The sequence below is a fragment of the Ovis canadensis genome, chromosome 14, assembly GCF_042477335.2.
Source record: "Ovis canadensis isolate MfBH-ARS-UI-01 breed Bighorn chromosome 14, ARS-UI_OviCan_v2, whole genome shotgun sequence".
Lineage (NCBI taxonomy): Eukaryota > Metazoa > Chordata > Mammalia > Artiodactyla > Bovidae > Ovis > Ovis canadensis.
The window spans coordinates 27,404,531-27,430,001 of record NC_091258.1 but is presented as its reverse complement, the minus strand read 5'-3'; the positions used below and the strand labels follow the sequence as shown (position 1 = coordinate 27,430,001).

The following is a 25,471-nucleotide window of genomic DNA, read 5'->3' as shown; positions in this document are numbered from 1 at the left end:
AGTTGCTCAGTTGTGTCCGACCCCATGGACTGCAGCCTGCCAGGTTCCTCTGTCCAAGGGATTCTCCAGGCAAGAATACTGGCATGGGCTGCCATTCGCTTCTCAAGGGGATCTTCCCAACTCAGGGATTGAACTCGGGTTTTCTGCATTGCAGGCAGATTCTTTACTGTCTGAACCACTAGGGTAGGCCATAACCCATCATATTAGCGGCCAAATAAGGAAGAAGAAATTAACACAGAAAAGATATTTGAAAATATCCATTCATGAGAAAAAACTCTCAGCATATCAAAAACGGAATGGGATCTACAAAAAGTCTAGCTACTGTCATGCTTACCAGTGAAAGAGCAAATACCTTCCCTATAAGATCAGAAATAGGTAAAGGACATTCACTCTCACTACTCCTATTTGACATCATACAGGAAATCCTAGTCAGGGCAATAAGTCAAGAAAAAGAATTGAGGGATACAGATTGGAAAAGAAGAAATAAATTTGTTCTATTTGCAACTGCGTATGTAGAAAATCTCAAGGAAAAATAATTTTTAAAAAGTCCTAAAGCCAAAAAGTAGGAAGTCAAGAAATACCTGGAGTAACAAGCATTTTTGGCCTTGGAGTACAGAATGAAGGAGGGCAAAGGTTAATAGAGTTTTGCCAAGAGAACGCAGTGGTCATAGCAAATACCCTCTTCCAACAACACCAGAGAAGAGTTCACATGGACATCACCAGATCCGCAACACCAAAATCAGACTGATTGTATTCTTTGCAGCCAAAGAATATAATCTGACTGTGGCTCAGATCATGAACTCCTTATTGCCAAATTCAGACTTAAATTGAAGAAAGTAGGGAAAATCACTAGACCATTCAGGTATGACCTAAATCAAATTCCTTTCAATTATATAGTGGAAGTGAGAAATAGATTCAGGCGGTTAGATCTGACTGACAGAGTACCTGATGAACTATGGACGGAGGTTCATGACATTGTACAGGAGGCAGTGATCAAGACTATCCCCAAGAAAAAGAAATGTAAAAAGGCAAAATGGTTGTCTGAGGAGAGAAGCAAAAGGCAAAGGAGAAAAGAAAAGATATACCCAATTGAATGCAGAGTTCACAAGACTAGCAAGGAGAGATAAGAAAGTCTTCCTAAGTGATCAATCAAAGAAATAGAGGAAAACAATAGAATGGGAAAGACTAGAGATCTCTTCAAGAAAATTAGAGATACTAAGGGAATATTTCAAGCAGGGATGGGCTCAATAAAGGACAGAAATGGTATGGACCTAATAGAAGCAGAAGATATTAAGAAGAGGTGGCAAGAATACATAGAACTATACAAAAAAGATCTTTGTGACCCAGATAATCACAATGGTGTGATCACTCACCCAGAGCCAGACATCCTGGAATGTGAAGTCAAGTGGGCCTTAGAAAGCATCACTATGAACAAAGCTAGTGGAGGTGATAGAATTCCAGTGGAGCTATTTCAAATCCTGAAAGACGATGCTGTGAAAGTGCTGCACTCAATATGCCAGCAAATTTGGAAAACTCAGCAGTGGCCACAGGACTGGAAAAGGTCCGTTTTCATTCCAATCCCAAAGAAAGGCAATGCCAAAGAATGCTCAAACTACTGCAAAATTGCACTCATCTCACAACTAGGAAAGTAGTCCTCAAAATTCTCCAAGCCAGGCTTCAACAATACATGAACCATGAACTTCCAGATGTTCAAGCTGGATTTAGAAAAGGCAGAGGAACCAGAGATTAAATTGCCAACATCTGTTGGATCATCAAAAAAGCAAGAGATTTCCAGAAAAACATCTATTTCTGCTTTATTGACTATGCCAAAGCCTTTGCCTTGTGTGGATCACAACAAATTGTGGAAAATTCTTAAAGAGATGGGAATACCAGAGCACCTGACCTGTATCCTGAGAAAGCTGTATGCAGGTCAAGAGGCAAGAGTTGGAACTGGATATGGAACAACAGACTGGTTCCTAATCGGGAAAGGAGTACATAAAGGCTGTATATTGTCACACTGCTTATTTAACTTATATGCAGAGTACATCCTGAGAAATACTGGATTGGATGAACCACAAGCTGGAATCAAGACTGCCAGGAGAAATATCAATAACCTCAGATATGCAGATGACACCACCCTTATGGCAGAAAGAGAAGAAGAACCAAAGAGCCTCTTGATGAAAGTGAAAGAAGAGAGTGAAAAAGTTGTCTTAAAGCTCAGCATTCAGAAAACTAAGATGATGGCATCTGGTTCCATCACTTCGTGGCAAATAGATGGGGAAACAATGGAAACAGTGACAGACTTTATTTTGGGGGGCTCCCAAATCACTGCAGATGGTGACTGTAGCCATGAAATTAAAAGACGCTTGCTCCTTGGAAGAAAAGCTATGACCAACCAAGACAGCATATTAAAAAGTAGAGACATTACTTTGCCAACAAAGGACTGTCTAGGCAAAGCTATGGTTTTTCCAGTGGTCATGTATGGATGTGAGAGTTAGACCATAAAGAAAGCTGAGTGCCAAAGAATTGATGCTTTTGAACTGTGGTGTTGGAGAAGACTCCTGAGACTCCCTTGGACTGCAAGGAGATCCAATCAGTCCATCCTAAAGGAGACCAGTCCTGAATATTCATTGGAAGGACTGATGCTGAAGCTGAAACGCCAATACTTTGGCCACCTGATGCGAAGAACTGACTCAGTTGAAAAAGACCCTGATGCTGGGAAAGATTGAAGGTGGGAGGAAAAGGGGAGGACAGAGGATGAGATGGTTGGATGGCATCACCAACTCAATGGACATGAGTTTGAGTGAACTCCAGGAGTTGGTGATGGACAGGGAGGCCTGGCGTGGTGCAGTCCATGGGGTTGCAAAGAGTCAGACACAACTGAGCGACTGAACTGAAAGTTAAAAAATGAATTTACCAAGATACAAAGTGAATAGCTTGAATCAATCCTATTTCTATATACTAGGGATAAATAATTAGAAACAAAAACCAAAAAAAAATTCTGCACTTACAATCACTGAAAAAGAGAAAAAGGAGTAAGGGATGGAGAAAGGAGGAAATATTCAGGTATGAATCTAACAGAACATGTACAGCAGCAGCATGCTGAAGATCGCACTCACACAACCCCTGCCAAAGCAGAACTAAGTAAATGGGGAGGTGTACCACATTTACAGATTAAAAGAATCCTTAGAGTAGAGATGTCAACTCTCCCCAAACTGATATATAGTTGAATGCAATTTTCACCAAGCTCCCAAAAGAATTTTTTGTAGATATAGGCAAACTATTTCTAAAATGGTATGGGCAAGCAAAAGAACTAGAACAGCAAAAAAAAACTTTGAATAAGAATAAAGTTGCTAGATTAACACTACAATTTTGAGATTTACTATAAAGTCACAGTGGTCAAGACTGTGGTACTGCAGAAGAACAGATACACATATCAATGGAAGAAAATATATCTGGAGTCTCAGCAGTAAAGAATTCATCTGCAATGCAGTAGTCGTGGGTTCGGTCCCTGGGTGTTGAAGATCTGCTAGAGAAGGAAATGGCAGCCCACTCTAGTATTCTTGCCTGGGAAATCCCAGAGGAGATGGACAGAGGAGCCTGGCAGGCTACCCTTGGGGTGCAAAAGAATCAGACAGGACTGAGCAACTAAACAACAACACATATATTCAAATAGGTATATAAGTTCAGTTCAGTCGCTCAGCCGTGTCTGACTCTGCGACCCCATGAATCGCAGCATGCCAGGCCTCCCTGTCCATCACCAACTCCCGGAGTTCATTCAGACTCATGTCCATCGAGTCAGTGATGCCATCCAGCCATCTCATCCTCTGTCATCCCCTTCTCCTCCTGCCCCCAATCCCTCCAAGCATCAGGGTCTTTTCCAATGAGTCAACTCTTCACATGAGGTAGCCAAAGTACTGGAGTTTCAGCTTCAGCATCATTCCCTCCAAAGAAATCCCAGGACTCATCTCCTTTAGAATGGACTGGTTGGATCTCCTTGCAGTCCAAGGGAGTTTCAAGAGTCTTCTCCAACACCACAGTTCAAAAGCATCAATTCTCCTGCGCTCAGCTTTCTTCACAGTCCAACTCTCACATCCATACATGACCACAGGAAAAACGATAGCCTTGACTAGATGGACCTTTGTTGGCAAAGTAACGTCTCTGCTTTTAAATATTCTATCTAGGTTGGTCATAACTTTTCTTCCAAGGAGTAAGCATCTTTTAATTTCATGGCTGCAGTGATTTTGGACCCCCCCCAAAATAAACACTGTTTCCAGTGTTTCCCCATCTATTTCCTATGACGTGATGGGACCAGATGCCATGATCTCTGTTTCCTGAATGTTGAGCTTTAAGCCAACTTTTTCACTCTCCTCTTTCACTTTCATCAAGAGGCTTTTTAGTTTCTCTTTACTTTCTGCCATAAGGGTGGTGTCATCTGCATATCTGAGGTTATTGATATTTCTCCCGGCAATCTTGATTCCAGCTTGTGCTTCTTCCAGCCCAGCGTTTCTCATGATGTACTCTGCATATAAGTTAAATAAGCAGGGTGACAATACACAGCCTTGACGTACTCCTTTTCCTATTTGGAACCAGTCTGTTGTTCCATGTCCAGTTCTAACTGTTGCTTCCTGACCTGCATATAGGTTTCTCAAGAGGCAGGCAGGTGGTCTGGTATTCCCATCTCTTTCAGAATTTTCCACAGTTTATTGTGATCCACAGGTATATACTTTACAAACAAGAAAGAGTTGTCTTCTCAGCAAATAGCATATGAACAACTAGATCTCCATATGGAAAAAATAAGACCCCTGATGAGCCTGCAGGGGAGGAAGTTGTCACATGGTGTCACTGCACGGAGGTGGGGTGGTGGGGTGTGCAGGCAGTGAGCCAAGGACCGGCAGGAGTGGACGCCCGCCTGGGCCCACCGTCAGGAGGGTGAGCCCGCATGCGTGGGGAAGGACAGGTGCACTGGGCACAGGCCAGTGGGCTTTCCTGACTCAAGTATTTTTGCAACTTTCCTATAAGTTTGAAGTGATTTTCAATTAGGTATTAACAAAACCCCTGAACCACAACACCAGTAGGTCCCCTGACTTCCGAACATTACAGTCCCTCCTGTCTGGACTGTGTGGAGTGCGGGCAGCCATCAGATGAGAGCTGGAGGGTTTTGCTGCGAGTCCCGGGTCAGGGACATAACCAGTACTTTTCAGCAACGTGTTCAAACCAGATGCGCACCTAGGAGCCCGTGTCCTCCTCTACCGCCATCAGCAGTGCACAGTACCTGCGTCCAGCTCCCCCCAGCAAGGCCTGAGCCCGGGTGCCATGCCTCTGGGCCTCACCATGGCCGCTTTGTCCCACTAAGCATGGAAAGCTGGGCGTAGGCTCCATGCAGGTTTTGCCCCTGCGTGGAGACTCACTTTATTCTCTCTACAGGGTCCCTACAGGGGCAGGGCAGTGAGAAGTACCCCAAGTCCCACCCAGCCTCGGAATGGGGGCGCTGCCACCCCTCTCGTGAGCACAAGCATGGGGGAGGGATGCGTGGCAGAGGGGGCAAAAGACCTGTTGGTGAGCCATCCAGACAGCTGCATTCCCACGGGCCCTTCGACTGAACTGGAAACGCTCCGAGCACGCCACTTAGAGCTCCAAGTCCCAAGCTTCCTCACCTCTGCTGTCCCCAGGGCCCTGGAGCCCCCACTTCTGTGGACCACTCGCTTCCTTCTCTGACTATCAAGGTGCTCAGGGCCCGGGCTGCCGCTTTGGAGCCTCCTATTCTGAGCATGTTTCAGTGAGGAGGGCCCTACAGGCTGGAGCAGGAGCTGGCGGAGGGGGTGGGCTGCTCGCCCCACAGGGACAAAGTCATTAGGCTTGGCTGTGACTGAGAAGGGACCTGCTCCCCACCCCGCCTTCTCTCCATCAGGTCTTGAGATATCTCGCAGAAAGGTGTTCAGGCACCTGGAGGAGGGTGGTGCAAGGGCCCCCATGCTGTCTGTGCTGCTGGTGCCTATGGGCCCAGCTACCCACACAGTTCCTCTGCTGGGGAGACCTCCTCCAGTGCGGGGTCCCTGGAAAAACACCAAAAATGGGGGGTGGGCTGAGCGTCCGAGGCGGGGTGCGGGGAGAAGGGTGCGGGGGGAAGCTGCCCTGATACTGCAGGGAGGGCTCGATGCTGGGGCAGGTGACTTGGGTGTGGGCAGGAGTCCATGAGGAGGCAGAGGGGACCTCAGGGAACAGGCCAAGAGCCAGAAAAGGATCCTGGGATGTGAGTGTGGCTGTCGGCCCTGAACCAGCTGGGCTGACGCTAGAGCCCAGGCAGAGCATGGTCAGGGAGTGATGACCAGGGCCGGGGAGCTCTAGGCCACCCTGAAAGCTGCCCACACACTGTGGACGTGAACAAGGCTGGTCTAGAGGCCCGTTACGCCTGGGAGGAGAGGCCTAGAGGGCACGAGCCCAGCAAAAGCAACCCAGGTGAGAGGTTCTTGCGTTAAAGGAACACATACTTCTTGATTGTGGAGTCCTATACCAAGGTCATCTCCAGAACAACCGAGTCCCATAGCAACCATTGCCATGAGCCCCCAGGATCTAAACCAGCAGCTCCCTGACCTCACATTAGCTAAAAATACCCACCTTATAGCACCCTAACCAATCACCTAATGCCACTCTTTCAGCAGGACCTTTGTTTTGAGGTTGTAAACACTGGCTACTAGCCCACGAAAGGTCTCAGCTCACTGTCTCCCATCCTAATAAACTCCATTCTCCTCTCATTCTGCCTCTTGCTCGAAAATTTTTTTCCAACCCATGCCCAGGCCACAGCATTGATGTCATTTTTCATAAAATCACAGTAAAAACCACCCAAGTTCCCCCAACGTGCTCGATCTCAGACATTCAACAACCATCTCCTGGATGCTGCCATCTCCCATGATGAGATTGAGGTCCACAAGGGCAGGGATGCCTGGGCCCCTCCAGGCACAGGTGAGGGGTGGGGTGGGGGGCACGGGGAGTGACGCTAGAGTATGGGCAGGAAGAAAAAAAATGCTGAAATGAGGAACCCCTGGTACTTTCAGCTTTAACAGAAGTCCACAGTATAAAGAGCTGCTGTACATAAAACAATCTCTTAAAAATTCCACTTCCCATCAATCCCGACCTCTTCTGTGATCCTGATCACTGGTGACCAGCAGGCCTGTAGCTGTGACAGTCCTCACTGAAACGAGACCACAGTCCTTGCTTCCCTTCACCTCCGGATCTTAGAACAACACAGACAGCAGACAGTGGCTTCCCAAGCAGGAATCTCCGTTTCCAATGAATTTTTTCCAAAGGGGTGACTGTTAGGCTGGGGGGCCAGTCTCACCATCAGCTCAGGCTGTCCTAGCTGAGGTCCTCCTGACCCCCCTCAACATGGCTCAGAGGAAGGAGCTGGGGAGAAACCTGGCTTCACTCTGCTCTGCACTGTCTGCATGGCGGGCAGCGCCCTAAACACCAGCAGTGCCTGGAGTCAAGGCCCACCAGCACTGCTGTGGTCCAGGGGCTGCCCCGTGCAGCAGGGACTTTGCCTCTGCCCCTGGCCTGCTGGGTGGTAATGGCCGTGCAATGCCCACGTGCCACCAGTGCGAATAGACTCACCTTGGTGTCCTCCTCATTTCCCTCTGCATGGATAATGTAGGGGGAGCCGTCCTTCTGTGGGTTTTCTGACACAATGCGCACCTCGACGCCGGGCAGCGGGGTCCCCACAGAGCCTGCAAGGGGCGGGAAGGCACAAGTAACAGAGGTGGTCAGTAGGATTCTGGAGAGTGCCCGCATGCGGAGGTGCTGGGAGCTGCCTGACGTCATGTGGGCACACTGGGGTGGGGTGGGGGGAGACCCGTGGACCGTCTCGTGCACAGACAGGAGGATCCCACCTAGGGTCAGGTGCACACCGAGGGGCAAAGCACCAGCAGCCAAGAGCAGAGCCTTAGGTAGAACCACAGAGCAGCAGCTGGGGCTCCAAATGCCCCAGAAGGTCTTCAGGTCACCTTGGTGGTCGCCCAGCACCCAGAGCTGGATACAGGGTACGTCTGCCTCACTGAGCACCTGTCTGGGTAGTCAGGGCCTAAGTGACTGTAATTTGTCTCTGGTGAGGAGCAAGAGTGGAACAGGTGTGGGGCGGGGGCAGTGGGCATCCTCACAGCAGGAGTGATGCAGCTAGCATCCTGGCTCACTTATTAGATCCCTGTAGTTTGCTCAGTGCATTCCTCCACAGTTACAATCAACTTTTGAACTTGCAAAAGCGAGGGCAGGTGGTGGCCGCGACGACACTGTAATGAACAACTGAGGCGGGACAGAGCCTCCAGGGCCAGAGGCCTGGTGTCTGAGCCTTCACTTCAAGGTTTCAGGCCCTTTATTTTAACATTTGTCACAGGATAAAAACCCACTTCATGGCAAATAGATGGGGAATCAGTGGAAACAGTGTCAGACTATTTTTCTGGGCTCCAAAATCATTGCAGATGGTAACTGCAGTCATGAAATTAAAAGATGCTTACTCCTTGGAAGGAAAGTTATGACCAACCTAGACAGCATATTGAAAAGCAGAGACATTACTTTGTCAACAAAGGTCCATCTAGTCAAGGCTATGGTTTTTCCAGTGGTCATGTATGGAGTCATGACCATGTATGGAGTCATGTGAGAGTTGGACTATAAAGAAAGCTGAGCGCAGGACAATTGATGCTTTTGAACTGCGGTGTTGGAGAAGACTCTTGAGACTCCCGTGGACTGCAAGGAGATCCAACCAGTCCATCCTAAAGGAGATCAGTCCTGGGTGTTCATTGGAAGGACTGATGTTGAAGATGAAACTCCAATACTTTGGCCACCTGATGCCAAGACCTGATCCTGGGAAAGATTGAAGGCGGGAGGAGAAGGGGACGATAGATGATGAGGTTGGATGGCATTACTGACTCAATGGACACGGGTTTGGGTGGACTCCAGGAGTTGGTGATGGACAGGGCAGCCTGGCGTGCTGCAGTCCATGGGGTCACAAATAGTCGGACACGATTGAGTGATTGAACTGAACTGAAAAACCCCCAGGAAACCCAGTAGGCAAAGTCAACGAGCTGCTCAGTATTCTGGGATCCACACTCTTGGGAGAGTCTGTGACCGGGTCTCAGTTTGCTAGATGGTGACGTCTTGTTCATTTCCGCCTGTCTTTTAAGGTTTTAGGGGCCTCCTCCTCTTTTGCTCCTAAAGGTTTTAAAACTGAAGCAAAATCTATATATGATGCAGTTATTTAGTATAAGGCATAGAACTAGTGGCACTTAGCACATTCACGATGTTGTGCAAGCAGCACCCCTATCTAGTTCCAGAACTTTCTGTCAGCCCAGAAAGAAACCTGTCCCACACGATGTTGATGTGGCCCCTCCCACATGCCGTGAACATGACCGGCCTGCCCACAGTGTGTGATGCAGCCCTTTCCCTTTCGTGTGACAAAGCCCTCCCACGCTGCACTGATGTGGCCCCGCCCACAGTGCGTGATACAACCCCTCTCATCCTATGGGACGTGACTCCTCCCACACTGTTTTGACACGGCCCCACCCACAACATGGAACGTGACCTCTCCCGCACTGCCTGACACAGCCCCGCCCACAGAGAGGGGCATGACCCCTCCCACAGAGCGGGGATGCGGCCCCTCCCACAACATGGAGGCGTAGCCCTGTTCTTTGCCTTGTGACGTAGCCCCTCCCACACTGCATGGTCGTGTCCACCAAGGAGCATGCTGGCTGTGGTCAGGGTCACGTCATCCTTCTGCTTCCCTTTAAAATGGGTGTTAGCTGTGTCCGGGTAACTTTGTCTTATGTCCCCTCCTGGCTTCTGGGGCTGGAGGCCGTGCTGCACTGGGTCCTGGGGTGCCTGTTTGGCCGGGCCCAGTAAGTGCTGGCAGCCTCCCGTCAGTGCGTGTCCAGGTCACCCCCGGAACCTCACCCTAGGAGGGCGCTGGCGCAGGTCCCTCTGTCCCTGGCCTTTGCCTCTACCCCAAGCGTGCCCCAAACCTTCCTGCAGACGCCCGAGTGGCCCTGTGCTGCTGAATCCTATCCTGGCCCTGGTCCCAGCTCCCAGCCTGAGCTTGCTCTTGGTCTTGACCGGAGATTCCCTGCCCACCTCTTGGCCCCTCTCTTACCCCAGACCCGGCTGTCTTTGGTGGCAACAGAGCATGAACACCTGCTCAAGCCTCAGGGTCCTCATCTGTCGAAGCATCTGTCTGCTTCGGGACTGTTCTGTGCACAGTTCACACCCACCTTGTGACCTAGCAGTTGCATTCTGAGGCATCTGCCCATAAGATGTAAGGACATGTTCACACAGCAGCCTGCACACAAACCTTCACAACAGCCTGACTAGTAACTGTCCAAGACTGGACATAATCCAGTATCCATCAGTGGTGGACAGGTTAGCAAAAGGCAGCCCATAAACACCATAGATGATGCTTGGCACAGGATGTGTCTCAGACTCGTCCTACCACGTGAGAGAAGACAGACCCCAAAGGCAGGTCCAGAGGCTGAGTCTGTGTGACGGTCCAGGAGATGCACAGCTACAGAGAGTGCAACCAGGGACCTGCTCGCTGGCCAGGGGGGAGGTGCTGACCACAAAGTGGGGAGGCTCTTGAGGTGACTCAGAGTCGTCTACCTGACAGTGATGGTGGACATACTGAGAACTCACAGACCACCCCCCAAGAAGGGTGCCTTTTACTGTCCATGTAAGACAAGTGAATGGACAGACAGAAGTACAGGCACAGAATCACCTTAGATTTATTTCTGAGACTCCTCCTGTGTTTTGGACAAATTGGAGGAGACAGGCCAAGAGGGCTGGAAAAGAGCCCAGAACAAAACAGGCTCACGTCTCAGGCTTCGGACTCTGCCCTAAGGTTCCCTCTCAGGGATCCGAGATCTGAAGGCTGTTTGTGTGGAATGCCCTAGAGAAGGAGGGACAGGAAGACCAAAGGGCAGGAGGCCTCCCAGAGCAGCAGGCCATCCAGAGGCATGCAGGTCACCAAGCACAGGTGGGGGCCCTTCCTCCCTTGCCCCCCACACCCACCATCTCCTCTGTTGCCATTGCCCTTGTGTGGCTCAGGGCACCTGGATGGGAGGCTCTGGGCCACAGGTGACCTGGTCTGGAGGATGCAGCACTCAGCCTGGGGGTGCTCTACCCAAGCACATGGCTTCCGGGTCACGTGGAATCCAGGGTCACCTGGGAAGGCTCCCCTAACCCAGCAGGGCAGCATCGCCTGTAGACTGGTCCACCCAAGGACCCAGAGCAGAGGGAGGACACAGATGGCGGGTGCTGCTCATACCTGGCAGGCGAGCTGCGGTCAGGGGGTTGGACAGGGCCATGCCAATCTCCGTCATCCCGTACCTCTCCAGCAGAGTGTGGCCGGTGATGCCCTTCCATTTCTCCAGCACTGGCAGGGGCAGCGCAGCAGAGCCCGAGACCATCAACCTGCCCAGCATAACCACAAGCATCTCAGTCTCTCAGGAGCATACGGCTGCTTCAGCACAGTGCATGCCATCCTTGTCCTGGGGGCCCCAAAGCAGTGCCTCGTGGGAGGGTGGCACCCTCACAGAGGGCACCAGTTCCACCAAGCATCTTACAGAAGAGGAGCAGAGACCGGTTAAACGGGAGCAGAAGGCCCAGATCAGATATTCATCTCGGGCAGTTGGGAACTCTCTCCAGGAAACCCTTCCTGAGCTCCTCGTAAGAACCAGGAATCATATACACAGAGGGTGTGAAGTTCACGGCTGTCCGGGCTCTCGGTGCACATGTCATCAGACCTGTAAAGACCTGCCAAACTAGTCACTTCCGTACCTGCACCCCCAGGTGAACCGAGCAACTACAAACGGAGAGGAGCCGTGGTCTGCAGACTCGTGGCAACATGGAGACCAAACGCGCCACAGATGGGGCCGAAGAGCTAGCATGTCTGTTAGGAAGGGTATCTGCGAGGCGGGGGCGGGGGGGGGGGGGCGGTTGGGAGGCTGCTGAGAGCCTGCAGATGTGGGCTCAGATAGGACATTCTCACCCTCATCCTTCAGGCTCCACTGGAAGACGGGTGGGCAGACAGAGATAGACGGACAGAGGGACCCAGAGACAGAACAAAGACACGGATGCAGAACCCAGGCAGCTGTGCTGGGAATACAGGTGTGTTGAGAGAGACGTAGAGACACATTTTAAAGTACAAAGAACACAGTGCTTCCTAAAACTTAGTGGAACTGACTCACTAAAAGTGAGTTACATTTATTGATCTTTAGGACTTTCCAGATGGGAAGGTGGACTATATTCACTGACCTGATTTTTTCTTCACAAACTGCACGCATGAAATCCTGGACATGAGGCTGGGTAAAATGCTTTTCATAATAATCCATCAACTTGCTGTAGATGGTAGGCACTGCCATAAATACATTAATCCGGGGAGCTTCAGAACTTAAGAACTTCTCCCAAACCTAAGAAGAGAAAAGGACGCAGACAGCAAAAAGACTAGAAGACACACCTGCACAGACAGGTGTGTGGGCCTTCAGTTCCAGGAATAGTGCTCTTAACAGAGGACCCCCTTTTCTCAAGTGCCAGAGGGTCTCACTTTCACAGGGTGACAGAAGCTCCTGGCCCTTGTGGAGTCACTGTGCAGGGGACCCTGGCGTCTGGTCTGAGGTGGAAGAGGATTGGGGGGGGCGGGGTTTGGCAGGGGATGGGTCCTGGCTCAGGGATTGGCCTCAGATCCACCATCAGGCGAGAGGTGGCACCTCAGACTTTTCCAGCCATGCAGACGAGCGTGGATGCAGCTGGGCAAGGGGCCATGCAGGCTGGAGTGTAGCACAGACCACGCACGATGGGGGCAGAGGGTGGTACTGTTGTATCCGAAGAAGTCACGTCAATTTTGTATTTTACTCTCTTTGACAGATGTTTCTTGTTTTAATATAGAGATGCTTCCAGTTTTTCAGCTCACACTGGCAAAGTGCTCGCGTGTGCTCACCCTCATTCCCATGGAGCCACTGCGCCAGCACCTGGTCAGGGTGGGACAGGGGTTCAGCACACCCTACACAGATAGCCGCTCCCACAGGCAGCCCCTACCCCGGCTCCTAATCAGATGCTAGTAGCTAGCTCCTCACCCGAGCTACTCCACAGGAAAGGCATGCCTCTATAGGGAGAGAACTGTATCGTTCTTTTACAGACAACCTCGCCCCTTTATAAAGCCTGTATGAAAAGAAGAAAAGTCAACAGGAGCAGACCCTCAGAATACACATGTTGAAATTATGGCAAGGAGTAGAAATTATTAAATAGGTTAAGAAATTTGGAGAAGAGGAATGAATTGGGGGATGATCAAGGATTTCATCAGAGAAGTAGAAATACAAGAGAACCATTATAAGCTGGAAAGTACATTATGTGAAACTAGGAATTCACTGCAAACACTAACAGACTAGACGCAGCAGAGAAAAGACAGAAGTCAGGCACAAGTCAATGGAAACGATCCAAACAGAAATACATACAGGAGAGAAGAGGAAAAAGAAGAGTGTCACCACGTGTAGGACGAGATGACACAGCATGACACGTCAGGAGAGACAGTGTGCTCGGTCAGTAGAGATGCATCCACGTCCACGGATGGGAAGACCCAGTGTTGCTAAGACAGCAGTTCTCCCCAAACCCCAGCGCACTCTGATTTGCAGAAATCAACAGGCTGACCCTACAATTTACAGAGAAAGGTAGAGCACTCGGAGGAGTCAAAACAAATGTGGAATGGAGGGAGGAAAGTGAAGAATGCCCCCAAACTGACTCCAGAGCGCTACATTCAACAGCATGTGACGCTGGTTTAAGGTCAGATACACAGACCATTGGAGCAGACGAGATTCCAGAAACAATCGATACGATGACGGCCAACTGATCTGTGACAGGGGCACCAGATCACTCCAGCAGGACAATCTTTCCGACCAACAGTGCAGAGACAACTGAATATCCACATCCAAAAAGAGGAATTCTAGACCCATTTCTCACCATACCTAAGAATCAACCCAAAGTGGGTCAGAGACCTAAATGTATCAGCTAAAACCATAAAACGTCAAGGAAAAAACGTAGGAGAAAATCTTCATGACTTTTGGTTAGGCGAAGATTTCTTAGGTATGGCAGCAAAAACATGATCTAAGAAATGAAAAAAATGGATAAAATGGATTTCATCAAAAAAATTAAAAGCATGTGTGCTGCAAAAGATGTCATTAAGAAAATGAGAAGACAAGCCAAAATGGGAGAAAATACCTGCAAAACCACCTATGTGATGAGGAACCAGCATCCAGAATAAACAAACTTAAGAAGTCAAACAACCTGACTTTAAAATGGGCAAAACATCTGAATAGACAGTTCACCAAAGAAACACAGATGCCAATAAGACCATGAAAAAAATGCTCACTATCCTCGGTCATCAGGGAAATGCAAACTTAAACCACAGTGAGATAACGAATGCTGGTGAGAATGGGGGGAGCTGGAGTCCTCACGCACTGTTGGTGAGAACGTGAACACTACCGCCACTCTGGGAAACAGTTTGGCATCACATCTCTAGAAGTAGAAGGGACAGCGAGACACACTAGACGACACCACGGGGACGTACTCCACCAGACCAGACGCTGGGTGGGCCCGATGCAATCACATGGTTCTTACGGGAGGAGGTCTGACCACAGAAGGGACGGCGGCCACGAGGACACAGAAGCAGAGGCTAGCGTGATGCAGGTGCCTCCACGATCTGGGAGAAGCAGGAGCAGATCCTGCTGGGGCCTCTAGACAGAATCAGGCCCGAGACACCTGGACCCCAGCTCTGTGAGACCCTTCTGGACTTGGACTTCCAGAACTGACAGAATAACTTGTGCTGCCTGAAGCTCTGACTCGGGATCTCTGGCTCCAGCAGCAACAGGAAACTCCCCGTTGGGTGCCTGCACCCCCCCAGGAGGTGCTGGGCCCATAGGGGCCCAGCCGGCAACACTGAGAGCTCATCCCCAACTTACCAACTGAGCACTGAACTCGGGCAGCATCACACAGGTGGCCCCTACCCAGAGTGGGCACAGCAGCTTGTTGACCACGCCATGGACGTGGTGCAGCGGGAGGACGTGGAGGATCACGTCGTCCTTTGTCCAGGCCCACTTGTGGACCAGCCCCGTCACCTGCAGGATGACAGCACAGCCTCAGGGCAGGAGGGCTGGCCTCCCTAGCCAAGGTGGGGAGAGGGAGATCCACTGGCCCGCCCTTGGCACATCCCGGGGAGCTGATAACGAAATGACCTGGCGTCTGACCTGGGGCTGTCCGTCCAGCCACCAACCCTTCTGTTGGAGAGCAGGGCTGCATGCAGTCAGGGGTTTCAGCCAGTTTAAAAGGACCTTAGATTTGGAGTCCTAAGACCTCTGCAGAAGCTCTGGGCAGCTCTCCCCCAAGGCGGTCAGAGAATCTACAAGTGCTTCCTGTAGATTCAAGCCCAGGCTTGAATCCAGCTGCCAGTCTGACCCTGCTGATTCCAGCACCTCTTTCTCCCCAGTTCCACCAAAAACTCCTAAGTCACTGCCGAGCCCATCCTCGTGCATGCTGCGGTGACTGCGACCCCCCCAGAAATACTGGCCCAGAGATGGCCTCTTCTGGGAGACAGGGACAGTCTGTAATCTCGCTTGGCCTGCTGCCAGCCCAACTCGGTTCACGCTGACTTACGGACTGAATTAGCCAGATCTCTGGCCTCCCTCTGGTGGATCTGAGCTTCTATTTCCCACTCCTGCTGTACACGCATATACTTTTTGGAAGCAAGAAGAGTATAAACTACAGATGAATAAAGCAGCTGCGGAGCTTTACAAAGACGGTAACTAAGTATGCAGATTTGTAATACCTGAGCCGTGGCACGCACCTCCTGCTCTCTTGCTTCCCAAAGAAGCCGCGCTTCAAGGTGCTGAGGGCACCATCCTGGTACTCACTGGCAGCTGGTTTCTTTGAAAACCTTCCCCCATGTACAGTGGCCCATCTTGTGCTGGAGGAGCCTGAGGGGCCCATAACCCTGGCACCTTGGCACAGCGCCCCTACATGGCCAATGGGGCTGGTGGTCCCACGGCCCTGGCCCTACATGTCTGGGTGCTTCCAGCAGGGTGGGGGTGATGGTGAAAGCTGTCACGGGCCTGTGAAGAGAAGGCCACCAGGAAGGCACTTGTCTGGGCATGGCTGTTGCAGGGACTGACTGCAGGGACCCAGCTCACCCCTCTTGAAGGTGGTGGCCCAGTCACTCACCACAGCCCTGATGTTGTCGTGGGTGCTCAGGACGCCCTTGGGCCTCCCCGTGGTCCCACTGGTGTAGATGATCATGGCGCCCCGGTCTCTCCAGTCCCGCTCTGGCACCAGGCCCTCTTCAGGGTCCTCGGCCACCCCATGGTAGACTGTGGGCGGGAGAGGCAGGAGCGGAACTCCGAGCTTCTGGGCCACTGGGCTTAGGAGCTCCACGTGCTCCGGGCTGGCAAGGACCACGGAGCTGCGCGAGTCCTGGATGAAGTACTCCAGCTGGGCCCGGGGGTGCTTCTTGTAGAGGGGGACGGCCACGCCGCCGCTCATCCACGTGGCCCACTGCGCCACCACGAAGGAGACATCGTTGGAGCACAGGAGAGAGACCCGCTCCTCCTGGAGGTCCCCATCAGCACGAGCGCGGAGCTGGCAGATCTCCCGGGACAGGTGGAGGCTGCGCGAATAGAGGTCCTTGTACGTGTGGTGGCCGTGCTGGTCGACGAGGGCGAGCCTGTCCCTGAAGGCTGGGGCGCGGCTGAAGACCGGGGCACTGCAGTCCGAGCATGCGGCCAGGGCCGTGTGCAGGAGGCCACTCGCTCTACATGTCCAGGGGGCCAGCCGGCGGGAAGCCATGGCCCAGGCCAGGCGCCGGAGGGCCATCCCCACGTGTGGCGATGGCATCGTGGCAGCAGACGCCAGCTGGCAGTACCTGGGAGGGAAAAGAGGGCACTGAGGTCACAGCCTGCCCTGGCCTGACTCCCATGGTGGCCAGGAGAGGCGGCCTCACCTCCAGTCGGGGGTCGTCCCAAGACAGGAAACACTAACGCCCTCTCAATGCATGCCTTTGGAACTTAAATGGCTTTTAATTTAATCTCATTATGGTAAGGATTTTAAAAACATACAAGATTCTAAAACAATGAACTAAACTAGGCAAGTCAAGGAGAAACAGAGCTACTTACGTCCTTCCACGACATGAACATGGAGACTGAGGATGCACAGGAGGGCTGACTGTGAGGTTACTTGGATTTCTAGCTGTGTGGGGTTGGTGCCTTAACCCGTACCCCAGCCCCCAAACTATGCTCCCTCGCCCTCAGCAGGGGCCTGGAGGCTCCAGCGAGCCGGATACAGACACAGGGCTCACTTCTGCTCCGGACACTCACCCCGCTGAGGTCACCCAGGAACTTGTCTAAAGCAGAGCAGACCCTCAAAGGCAGCACACTCAACAGTCTGTGCATCTGTTCTTTAAGCTAGAACAGAACTCCCTCCTTCTCCCCCACAACCTGATGACAAAACAACGACCAACACAGCCAGGAGGAGGACCGTGACCCGCCACATGCACCTGGAATTCTTCAGACTGCTTCAGAGGACAAAGCCTGGGGGAGGGCTAGCCCGACTCTGTGCCCTGCCCTAGGACCCCACCCACCCTGGGTGGTCAGGGACCTGGGCACACCCTCTCCACACCTCCCCACAACTGGAGCAGTCAGGAACCCGCCTGCCACCCAGTACCACTGAAGATGGTTCCCTCCCAGCAATAGGGCGGCCTGCAAGGTCCACAGACCACTGCCTGCCCTGTCTCAAGGCCCACCTCTTCCACCTCGATGCTCTTGGCCAGAGCAGCATCCCTGACCAGGAGATGATGGGTAGACCAGCTTTCTGAGTTGTTCCCGAAGGATTTTAAAAAATATTTAATTGGCTGCAGTGGGTGTTAGTTGTAGCATGTAGGATCTAATTCCCTGATCAGGGGTTGAACCCAGGCCTCCTACACTGGGAGCGGAGTCTTAGCCACAGGACCACGAGGGAAGTTCTCTTAGAGGATTTTTAACAAGTGTTATTTGACAGCAATACTACACTTTATATATCATGATGTGTTTTCATCTTTAACTGCCTTGTTCAAGAAATAGGGCAACCTTTGGTAACCCTATCTCACCCATGAGAAACTTCCAAGTCGGCCTGTTCCTAAATCAGAGCCCAGAGCCAGCCACAGCCTTTCACCCCCAGCCATCGTTCCCCATCAGCCACCATGCCAGACCCCACGTCCTCCTCGTCCATGAGAGCACAAGGAAATGGCCTGATCCTGGCTGCACTGTCGGGGGAAGCATCTCTCTGTGTTTGAGGGACAGAGGACAGGTGCAGGGACCCCAGAGGGCTCTTCTGAATGTCAGAGGCTAAAATGAGCAGGTGGCCCCTCACCCACGGCTCGGTGGCTTGCCCCCCACCCCAGCCCCCACACCCTGCTCTGGATTCAGTTATCCCATTCCTGACAAACCTCACTTTCTCTGTCACTAACGTGCTCCAGGAGAAAGAGAATGTGTTGTGTTTGGTATACGTACCAAACAGTTTTGCCCTCTGTTTTTCATTTAAAACAAGATTACACACAGCACTTTATAATTACCTAACAAAACAAACACAGCCCCCAGCAGTAAAGGCCTGTCCTGAGCCCCTCCTTGTGCAGCCTGCCGGCCACCTGCTCCCCGCAGCAGGGGCTCCTGACACAAGGTCTGCCAGCCTCCAGGCCCAGCAGGCAGAAGCCTGGAACAGGGGAGACGCCTGCCCAGTCGGCAGCTGCTCCGGAAGGCTCCAGGCCTCCATCACCATGGCCCCTCCAGGGCACGTGGCCCACGCCCCTTTCAGAGGCAGCGACCAAAAGCCGGAGTGTCTTATGGCTTACCCTCTATGCAGGGTTCAGAGGTGGGCTCATAGCTGTTCACACCTCTGGATTTTTGTTACCATAAAGAAACATGACAAGTTCTAAGAAAACAGCTCGGCTGGACCAGAGAAAACAAGAAATGTGACGAACATGTGGGATGTGACAGATTCAGAGAGAAAGTGAGCCACTGAAAAGCAAAGCAGGGGTTCAGTGCTTCCCCTTCTCACTTCTAGCAAATCCTTCTCTATTTGCTTTAAGGGCAGAGAAACGAAAACAAAGGGAAACCGTAAACAGAAAACGTACCGCCTGTTTCTGGGTTATGGCCCGAGGCCTGACTTTTGCTGGTGACAATGCAAGAGAGATATTCAGGGATGCCTGCTGAAGCGGCAGCATTTTCTGGGGTGCAGAGGAGCAGACGGACGGTCAGGAGTGGCTGCTGCTCCCACCCATCTACCTACCAGGCCCCACAGGGCGGCACAGGCAGTGTCACACTGCTGCCAGCGAGACCACTGGAGCAGCCTTCCTCTACCACCACAAGGGGCCGAGGGGCGAGCCATCTGCCTGCTTCTTCTGGGGAATCGGGCTGCACCACCCCAGCGAAAAGCTGGGCTTCTAGGACTTGAACTGGAAAAAAGAGGGCTGAACACCACTTTCCCTGCCCACCCCCCCACCCCAGCCAGGGCAGGAGGGCTAGCTGACCTCTGACTGCACATGGGGCAGGCGGAAACGGATGCAGTGAGCCAGCAGCCAGAGCACTGCCTCCAAGGAAGACAGAGAGGTGAAGCCACCTGCCCAGGGCCAGAGAGGTGCAGAAAAAGCAGCCCCCAGACCCAGGCCCGGCTGCCCGCAGGCCCTGACCACTCTGCGACACCGTGAGTGGTGAGAAAGGCCTTGGGCGAGGAAGGTCAAGACCATGCTGTGAGCTGCCCCAAGAGATACCGCACATTAACTGGCCTGCGCCCCCAGCCTAGTGAGGCCTGGGGCCTCGGCTCAGCCATCCCAGTGGACATTCAATAGTCCCTTCAAGATGAAGCACAAAAATAGGAAATGCAAGCCCTCTGTTCCTACGGCTGTTTTTCAAATGCGTCCTAAGGAAATAATTAGCAATGTATGTGAAGGTTCACCATAGGTCTTCACTGCAGCATTATTTCTGATACTGAAAAACTAGGGCTGACCTGGGTGATCCGGAAGATCTGAGGGGAGCAGGGCACACACGTGTGTGTGGGGCTGGGCCACAGCCTGACCACACAGGCCCCCTCAGTGAGGCCCAGGGGAGGGACATCCCACCCAGGGACGGGAAGGTGAGCCTCCAGGTGGCAGGTGGCTTTTGTTTTCTTCTTCGTGATTCTCCACTCTCTGCAGTTTTTATGCAATGAGCATGTATGACTTTTGTGATCAGATTTTAAAAGTCTACCTGTTGTTCAGTCTCTCAGTTGTGTCCAACTCTTTGTGACCCCATGAACTGCAACACTCCAGGCTTCTCTGTCCTGCACCATCTCCTGGAGCTTGCTCAACCTCATGTCCATCAAGTTGGTGATGCCATACAGCCATCTTGTCCTCTGTCATCCCCTTCTCCTCCTGCCTTCAATCTTTCCCAGCATCAGGGGCTTCAGCTCTTCGCACCAGGTGGCCAAAGTATTGGAGCTTCAGTCCTTCCCGTGAATATTCAGGACTGATTTCCCTGAGGATAGACTGGTTGGATCTCCTTGCTGTCCAAGGGACTCTCAAGAGTCTTCTCCAATGCCACAGTTCAAAAGCATCAATTCTTCAGCGCTCAGCCTTCTTTATGGTCCAACTCTCACATTCATACGTGACTACTGGAAAAACCATAGCTTTGACTGTACACACCTTTGGTGGCAAAGTACTGTCTCTGCTTTTTAATACACTGTCTAGGTTGGTCATAGCTTTTCTTCCAAGGAGCAAGCATCTTTTAATTTCATGGCTGCAGTGATTTTGGAGCCCAAGAAAATAAAAATTTAGTAAATGATGCTTATATTTTAAAATGGAGCTATTTCAACCCCAGCACATATTGATACATAAAAGAAACAGGAAAATATTAAAATTATGTGTTCTGGATGGTATATCTACAGGGTGTTTGTAATTGTCAATAACTCTTTAATTTCTCAAAATGACAGAAGCAAATAAAAATGAGACACGGCCTTCTCTTAATTAAGGCTAGCAGTTCACGGAAGTCTCACATGGAGAATGAAGAAGTCAGTTATCAAGTCAGTTGGAAGGCCTGCTACACTGGCGCTCAGAGCACCGCCAGGCAGTATCCAGCAGCAGTGACCTGACCCCAGTGTCCCAGGGTTCGGAGGTGGCGAGATCAGCTGGCTCCGTGTGGAGATGGGTGTTCTGTGGCACAGTGGGGCAGGTGGCTGGAGCTGGGGAGACAGGGAGCCTGTCACATCAGCCTGCAGGGAAGAAAGCTGGGGGACATTTAGCTGTGCTCACCCAGGGGTGTTTGTGAAGCAGAGGCTGAGAAGGACCCCTCCTACTCACCCTTGAGCCTCGCAACAACAGTGACTTTTACTGTAAATACGGCCCAAGTGGCCTCCAGAGAGGCTGCACTAACTTATTCTCCGGCCAAATGTGTGGGGACAGGGGTCACCCCTTCAGAACAGCTTCATGTGCTCCTGAAGCCACTCATCTTCCAGTTGTTCAATAGAGCTAAAACCTCCAAGGTCATAGTGGTGGTTTAGTTGCTAAGTCGTGCCCGACTCTTGCGACCCCATGGACTATAGCAAGCCAGGCTCTTCCGTCCATGGTCACAGACATGTCCAAGGTCATGGGGAGCAGCAAAAAGCACCAGGTCAGGCCAGAGGACTGTGTCCTGAGCAGGTCCAGGTCCAGACAGAGCAGCTGCCTCAGGAAGAGCCCTGCCTCCTAACCACAGGTGCGCTTGGTCATGGGCTGCCCTCACCCACCGTGGTACAGGCTGGAGTGATGCTGCCGTGCAACATGGCCAGGAATATTCCGTCTCAGTCAACGACATCACGAGACCACCATCACGGTGTGCAACAGAAAAGGATCCCAGCCAACAGCACGGAAACCTGAACTGTGGTGAGCCAGACACCTGCTCCTGGGAAGGCCACCCTGTGTTCAGATTCTGCCAGGCGGCTGGAGCCCAGCAGAGACGCGGCAGAGGCCACCCGGTGCTCTGACCATCAGAGAGTGCTCGGGTGAGAGCACTGAGGTGCACGGCCCTCTCAGGACACAAGCCCGACACCTGGAAGATGATAACATCTGTCGTGTCCTAACCAGGGTGCTGGTTGACAGCACAGATTTTAGTCAAAACAGACCCAGACTGAAACATTCACTGGTTCTTCTGAGTTTTCCTCACCTGTCTGAGCCTTCAGTTCCTGTGAGAACCCACAGAGGGGGGAGGCTAGTGGACCAGCCATGCTCAGCACCTTGCTCACCACCGAGCCGTGTGACAAAAATTACTCGATAAGAATGATACTTGCATTCAAATGAAGGCGGCTGGTTTCGAAATGAGTAAAATGGCACCTGATGGGTCAGCACCACCTTCCCCCCCATCCTCCTTCCTGCTGTCTTGAGGCCTGGGTGGAGGTGTGGGGCAGGAGAGGGGACCACACTCTCCCTTTGGGGTGGAACACTTGTTTCAGCACGCCACCTGCGGTTTGGGAGCTGTTTTCAAAGTTACATTTTTAAGTAACAGACATTCACACCGTATTAAAAAAAAAAAAAAAAAGGAAGAAAACAAATGCTTAAACCTATATCCATATTTGGACATAAAATACCATTTTAAAGATGCCAGCTGGAGTGAAGAAGCTTATGACCCCTAGCCCGTGATTTAATTTGTCTGCTTTGAAGAGTGGATCTTCCGCATGCTGCCCAGCCCCAGCAGGGGCTGAGGAAAGGTCGCTAGACTTGCTGGTCTGTCACGTTTCACATCGGAACCGCCAGGGGCCCTCGGAAGCCCATTGTGGACCTGTGTGCTCCTGGGCTCAGCACCGGTGGCCCCTACCCCTAAATGTCCCTGCCTAGGCCTCCAGACAAACATCGTCCCTCCCCGCGCTGGAAACCTAGACTTCCCAACACGTGATTCCTCTTCCCACCTCTGCGTTGTCATCCTTCCCCTTTTCGGTAAACTCCTAATCATCCTTCAGAGTACCCCTCACTACCACCTCCTCTTTAGTGTAAATGACTGTATGGGGATGCTTCGAGGAGGATTCCAGCGGCCAACGAGGAAGGAAATGGATCTACTTCCGTCACAACAGAGCAAATTCCCCTCCAACCCTGGCTGAACTTGAAGTCGACTCCCTCCCACACCCTAGGGCCTGGACGTCGCCTCAGAGCCGAGAAGGCCAGGCAGGGTCCCCACGTGACGCGGCCCTTGCGTGGGAGGGGGAGCGGTGGGACGGGACGGGACGCGGTGGGCGGGGTGAGAGGGGTGAAGGGTGAGGGGTGAGGGGGCGGGCTCTACCTCCGCAGGCCGGGATCGCGCACCTCCTCCTAGCCGAATCAAAGCCGGAACAGGAACCGCGGTACCCGCGCACCGCGCGTCCCGCACCCAAGCGCATTCCCCCGGTGCGACGGGGCACGGCGGCGAGGGTTCCGGGCGCGAACGTTCCCCTCAGGGGGTCGGCGCCCACTCCCGGACTCAAAGCGGGCTGGGAATCAGGCGCCGCAGGTGTGCTAACTCCCTGTGGGGCGGAGCTGGGCACGAAGTCCACTTGACCGAAACGTGAGACTTCTCCTAAGTAACAAATCAATAAACACGCACTCTGTGGGGCTGCAGACACACGGTTAGAGCCAGCGTGATTCCCGCCCTCCTCCCCGGGCCCCGCGGCGCGGGTCGGGCCGATCCAGGGCTGGGCCGCTGCACCCTCAGGGTCGTGAATCCCCGGGGGGCTGAAGACAGGAGCCTGAGGGAAGAGAGGCTGGGAATCTCCCAGGAGCAGCAGAACGACTGCGATGGAGAGGAAAAATGACAAGATCCCCGGGCCTCTGAGCGGTCCAGTAAGAAAAGTGTAATAGTTTCAGGAAGGGACCGCAGACAAGACAAAGGAGGAGTCACCGACGAAATTCAAGAAAATCAGCAGAACCTCCTGGTGGGAGTGAGTGGCAGTAGACCCACAGCCTTTGGGCGAACAACGGGGCTGTTTCCGAGCCTGGGGGTGGGGACGATCCTAACCGCCCACTTGACCTGACAGCCACGTGGACGTGGCCCCACCTGAACTTGGCATCTTCCTTGCTATGACCTGAATGTCTGTGCCTGAACAAATTCGTGTGTTGAAGCTCGGACCCCTCAATGTGATGGTGTCAGGAAGGGGGGCCTTCAGGGACGTGATTAGGTCATTAGGGCAGGGGTTCCATGAATGGATTCCTAGAAAAGAGACCCCCACAGGGCTCCCTCACCTCTTCTCCAGGTGAGGGCACAGTGAGAGGACCTGTTCCATGAACCTGGAAGGGGCTCTCACCAGACACAGAGTCTGCTGGCACCTTGACCTTGGACTTCTAGCATCCATAACTGGAATAACTATCCCCATTCCCCACCCCACCCCCCCAGCCTGCGCCATCTGTTATAACAGTGTGGATGGACTAGAACTTGCCCCTGCCTGAGGACGTTAATCAGTGATCCTGTTGCATCGATCATTTGTGGGGTCAGGCACACTCCTCTCCTCTCCTTCCTTCCCACCTCACATGCAGTTCTGCTGGTTTCTCCTTCAGCATCTTTCAGAGTCCAGCCACTTCCAACCACCAGCACTGCAACCACAGAGGAGGGGGAGCCTGGTTCTATACCCCACTTACTAAAATAGCCTCCTCCTGGCTTCCCTGCTTGCACACCCAACTCCCTCAGTCTGTTCCCAGCACAGCAACTGGAGTGGTCCAGTGACCACTTGAGTCAGATCCTAGCATCCTGGACTCTGGGTCTCCCACCAGACAGACAGGACCAGTCATCCTCAGGAAGGTGAAGCTGGGGCAATAATGGGTGCATTTGCTCTACTGAGAGAAGATCTGAAGCATCGAGGGAGAGTTTGGGGGTAGAAGAAGGATAAATACGTAGAAAACTGGTCAAGAGGAAATAGGTGATAATTAAATACTGGGAAAACAGCAGTAAAGGCAAAGTATCCTGTGGCTCTAGGAGGCTTGGTTCAGACAGCATTTGCAGAACTGCAATAAAGGCTGAGCACTGAAGAACTGATGCTTTCAAACTGTGGTTCTGGAGAAGATTCTTGAGAGTCCCTTGGACAGCAAGGAGATCAAACCAGTCAATCCTAAAGGAAGTCAATCCTGAATATTCACTGGAAGGACTGATGCTGAAGCTGAAGCTCCAACACTTTGGCCACCTGATGAGAAGTGCTGACTCATTGGAAAAGACCGTGATGCTGGGAAAGATTGAAGGCAGGAGGAGAAGGTGCGATGGAGGACGAGATGGTTGGATGGCATCATTAACTCAGTGGATGAGTTTGAGCAGTCTCCGGAAAATGGTGAAGGACAGGGAAGCCTGGCATGCTCCAGTCCACAGGGTTGCAAAGAGTCAGACATGACTGAGCAACTGAATGACAACAAATAATGCAAACATTGACACTGATCTATCTGCTTTTAGGCAGTTCCCCCCCAGCC

The 25,471-nt window shown here is 52.2% G+C and overlaps 1 protein-coding gene across 8 annotated transcripts in view; it reads right to left on the bottom strand.

The window, feature by feature from the left end:
• Positions 1-23,556, bottom strand: part of ACSF3 (acyl-CoA synthetase family member 3) — a 43,888-nt gene extending 20,332 nt beyond the window's left edge. For all 8 annotated transcript variants that reach the window (XR_011249049.1, XR_011249048.1, XR_011249047.1 and 5 more), the window contains exons 1-6: positions 23,328-23,556; positions 16,243-16,939; positions 14,988-15,143; positions 12,292-12,446; positions 11,303-11,448; positions 7,612-7,724 (exon numbers count right to left, since the gene is read on the bottom strand). Coding sequence is in view for 1 of the 8 variants with exons in the window: in XM_069552685.1 (XP_069408786.1) it covers positions 7,612-7,724; positions 11,303-11,448; positions 12,292-12,446; positions 14,988-15,143; positions 16,243-16,911 (1,239 nt within the window). In the remaining 7 variants the exon portion in view is untranslated. The remainder of the gene's footprint in view (positions 1-7,611; positions 7,725-11,302; positions 11,449-12,291; positions 12,447-14,987; positions 15,144-16,242; positions 16,940-23,327) is intronic.
• Between the last annotated feature and the right edge of the window lie 1,915 nt (positions 23,557-25,471).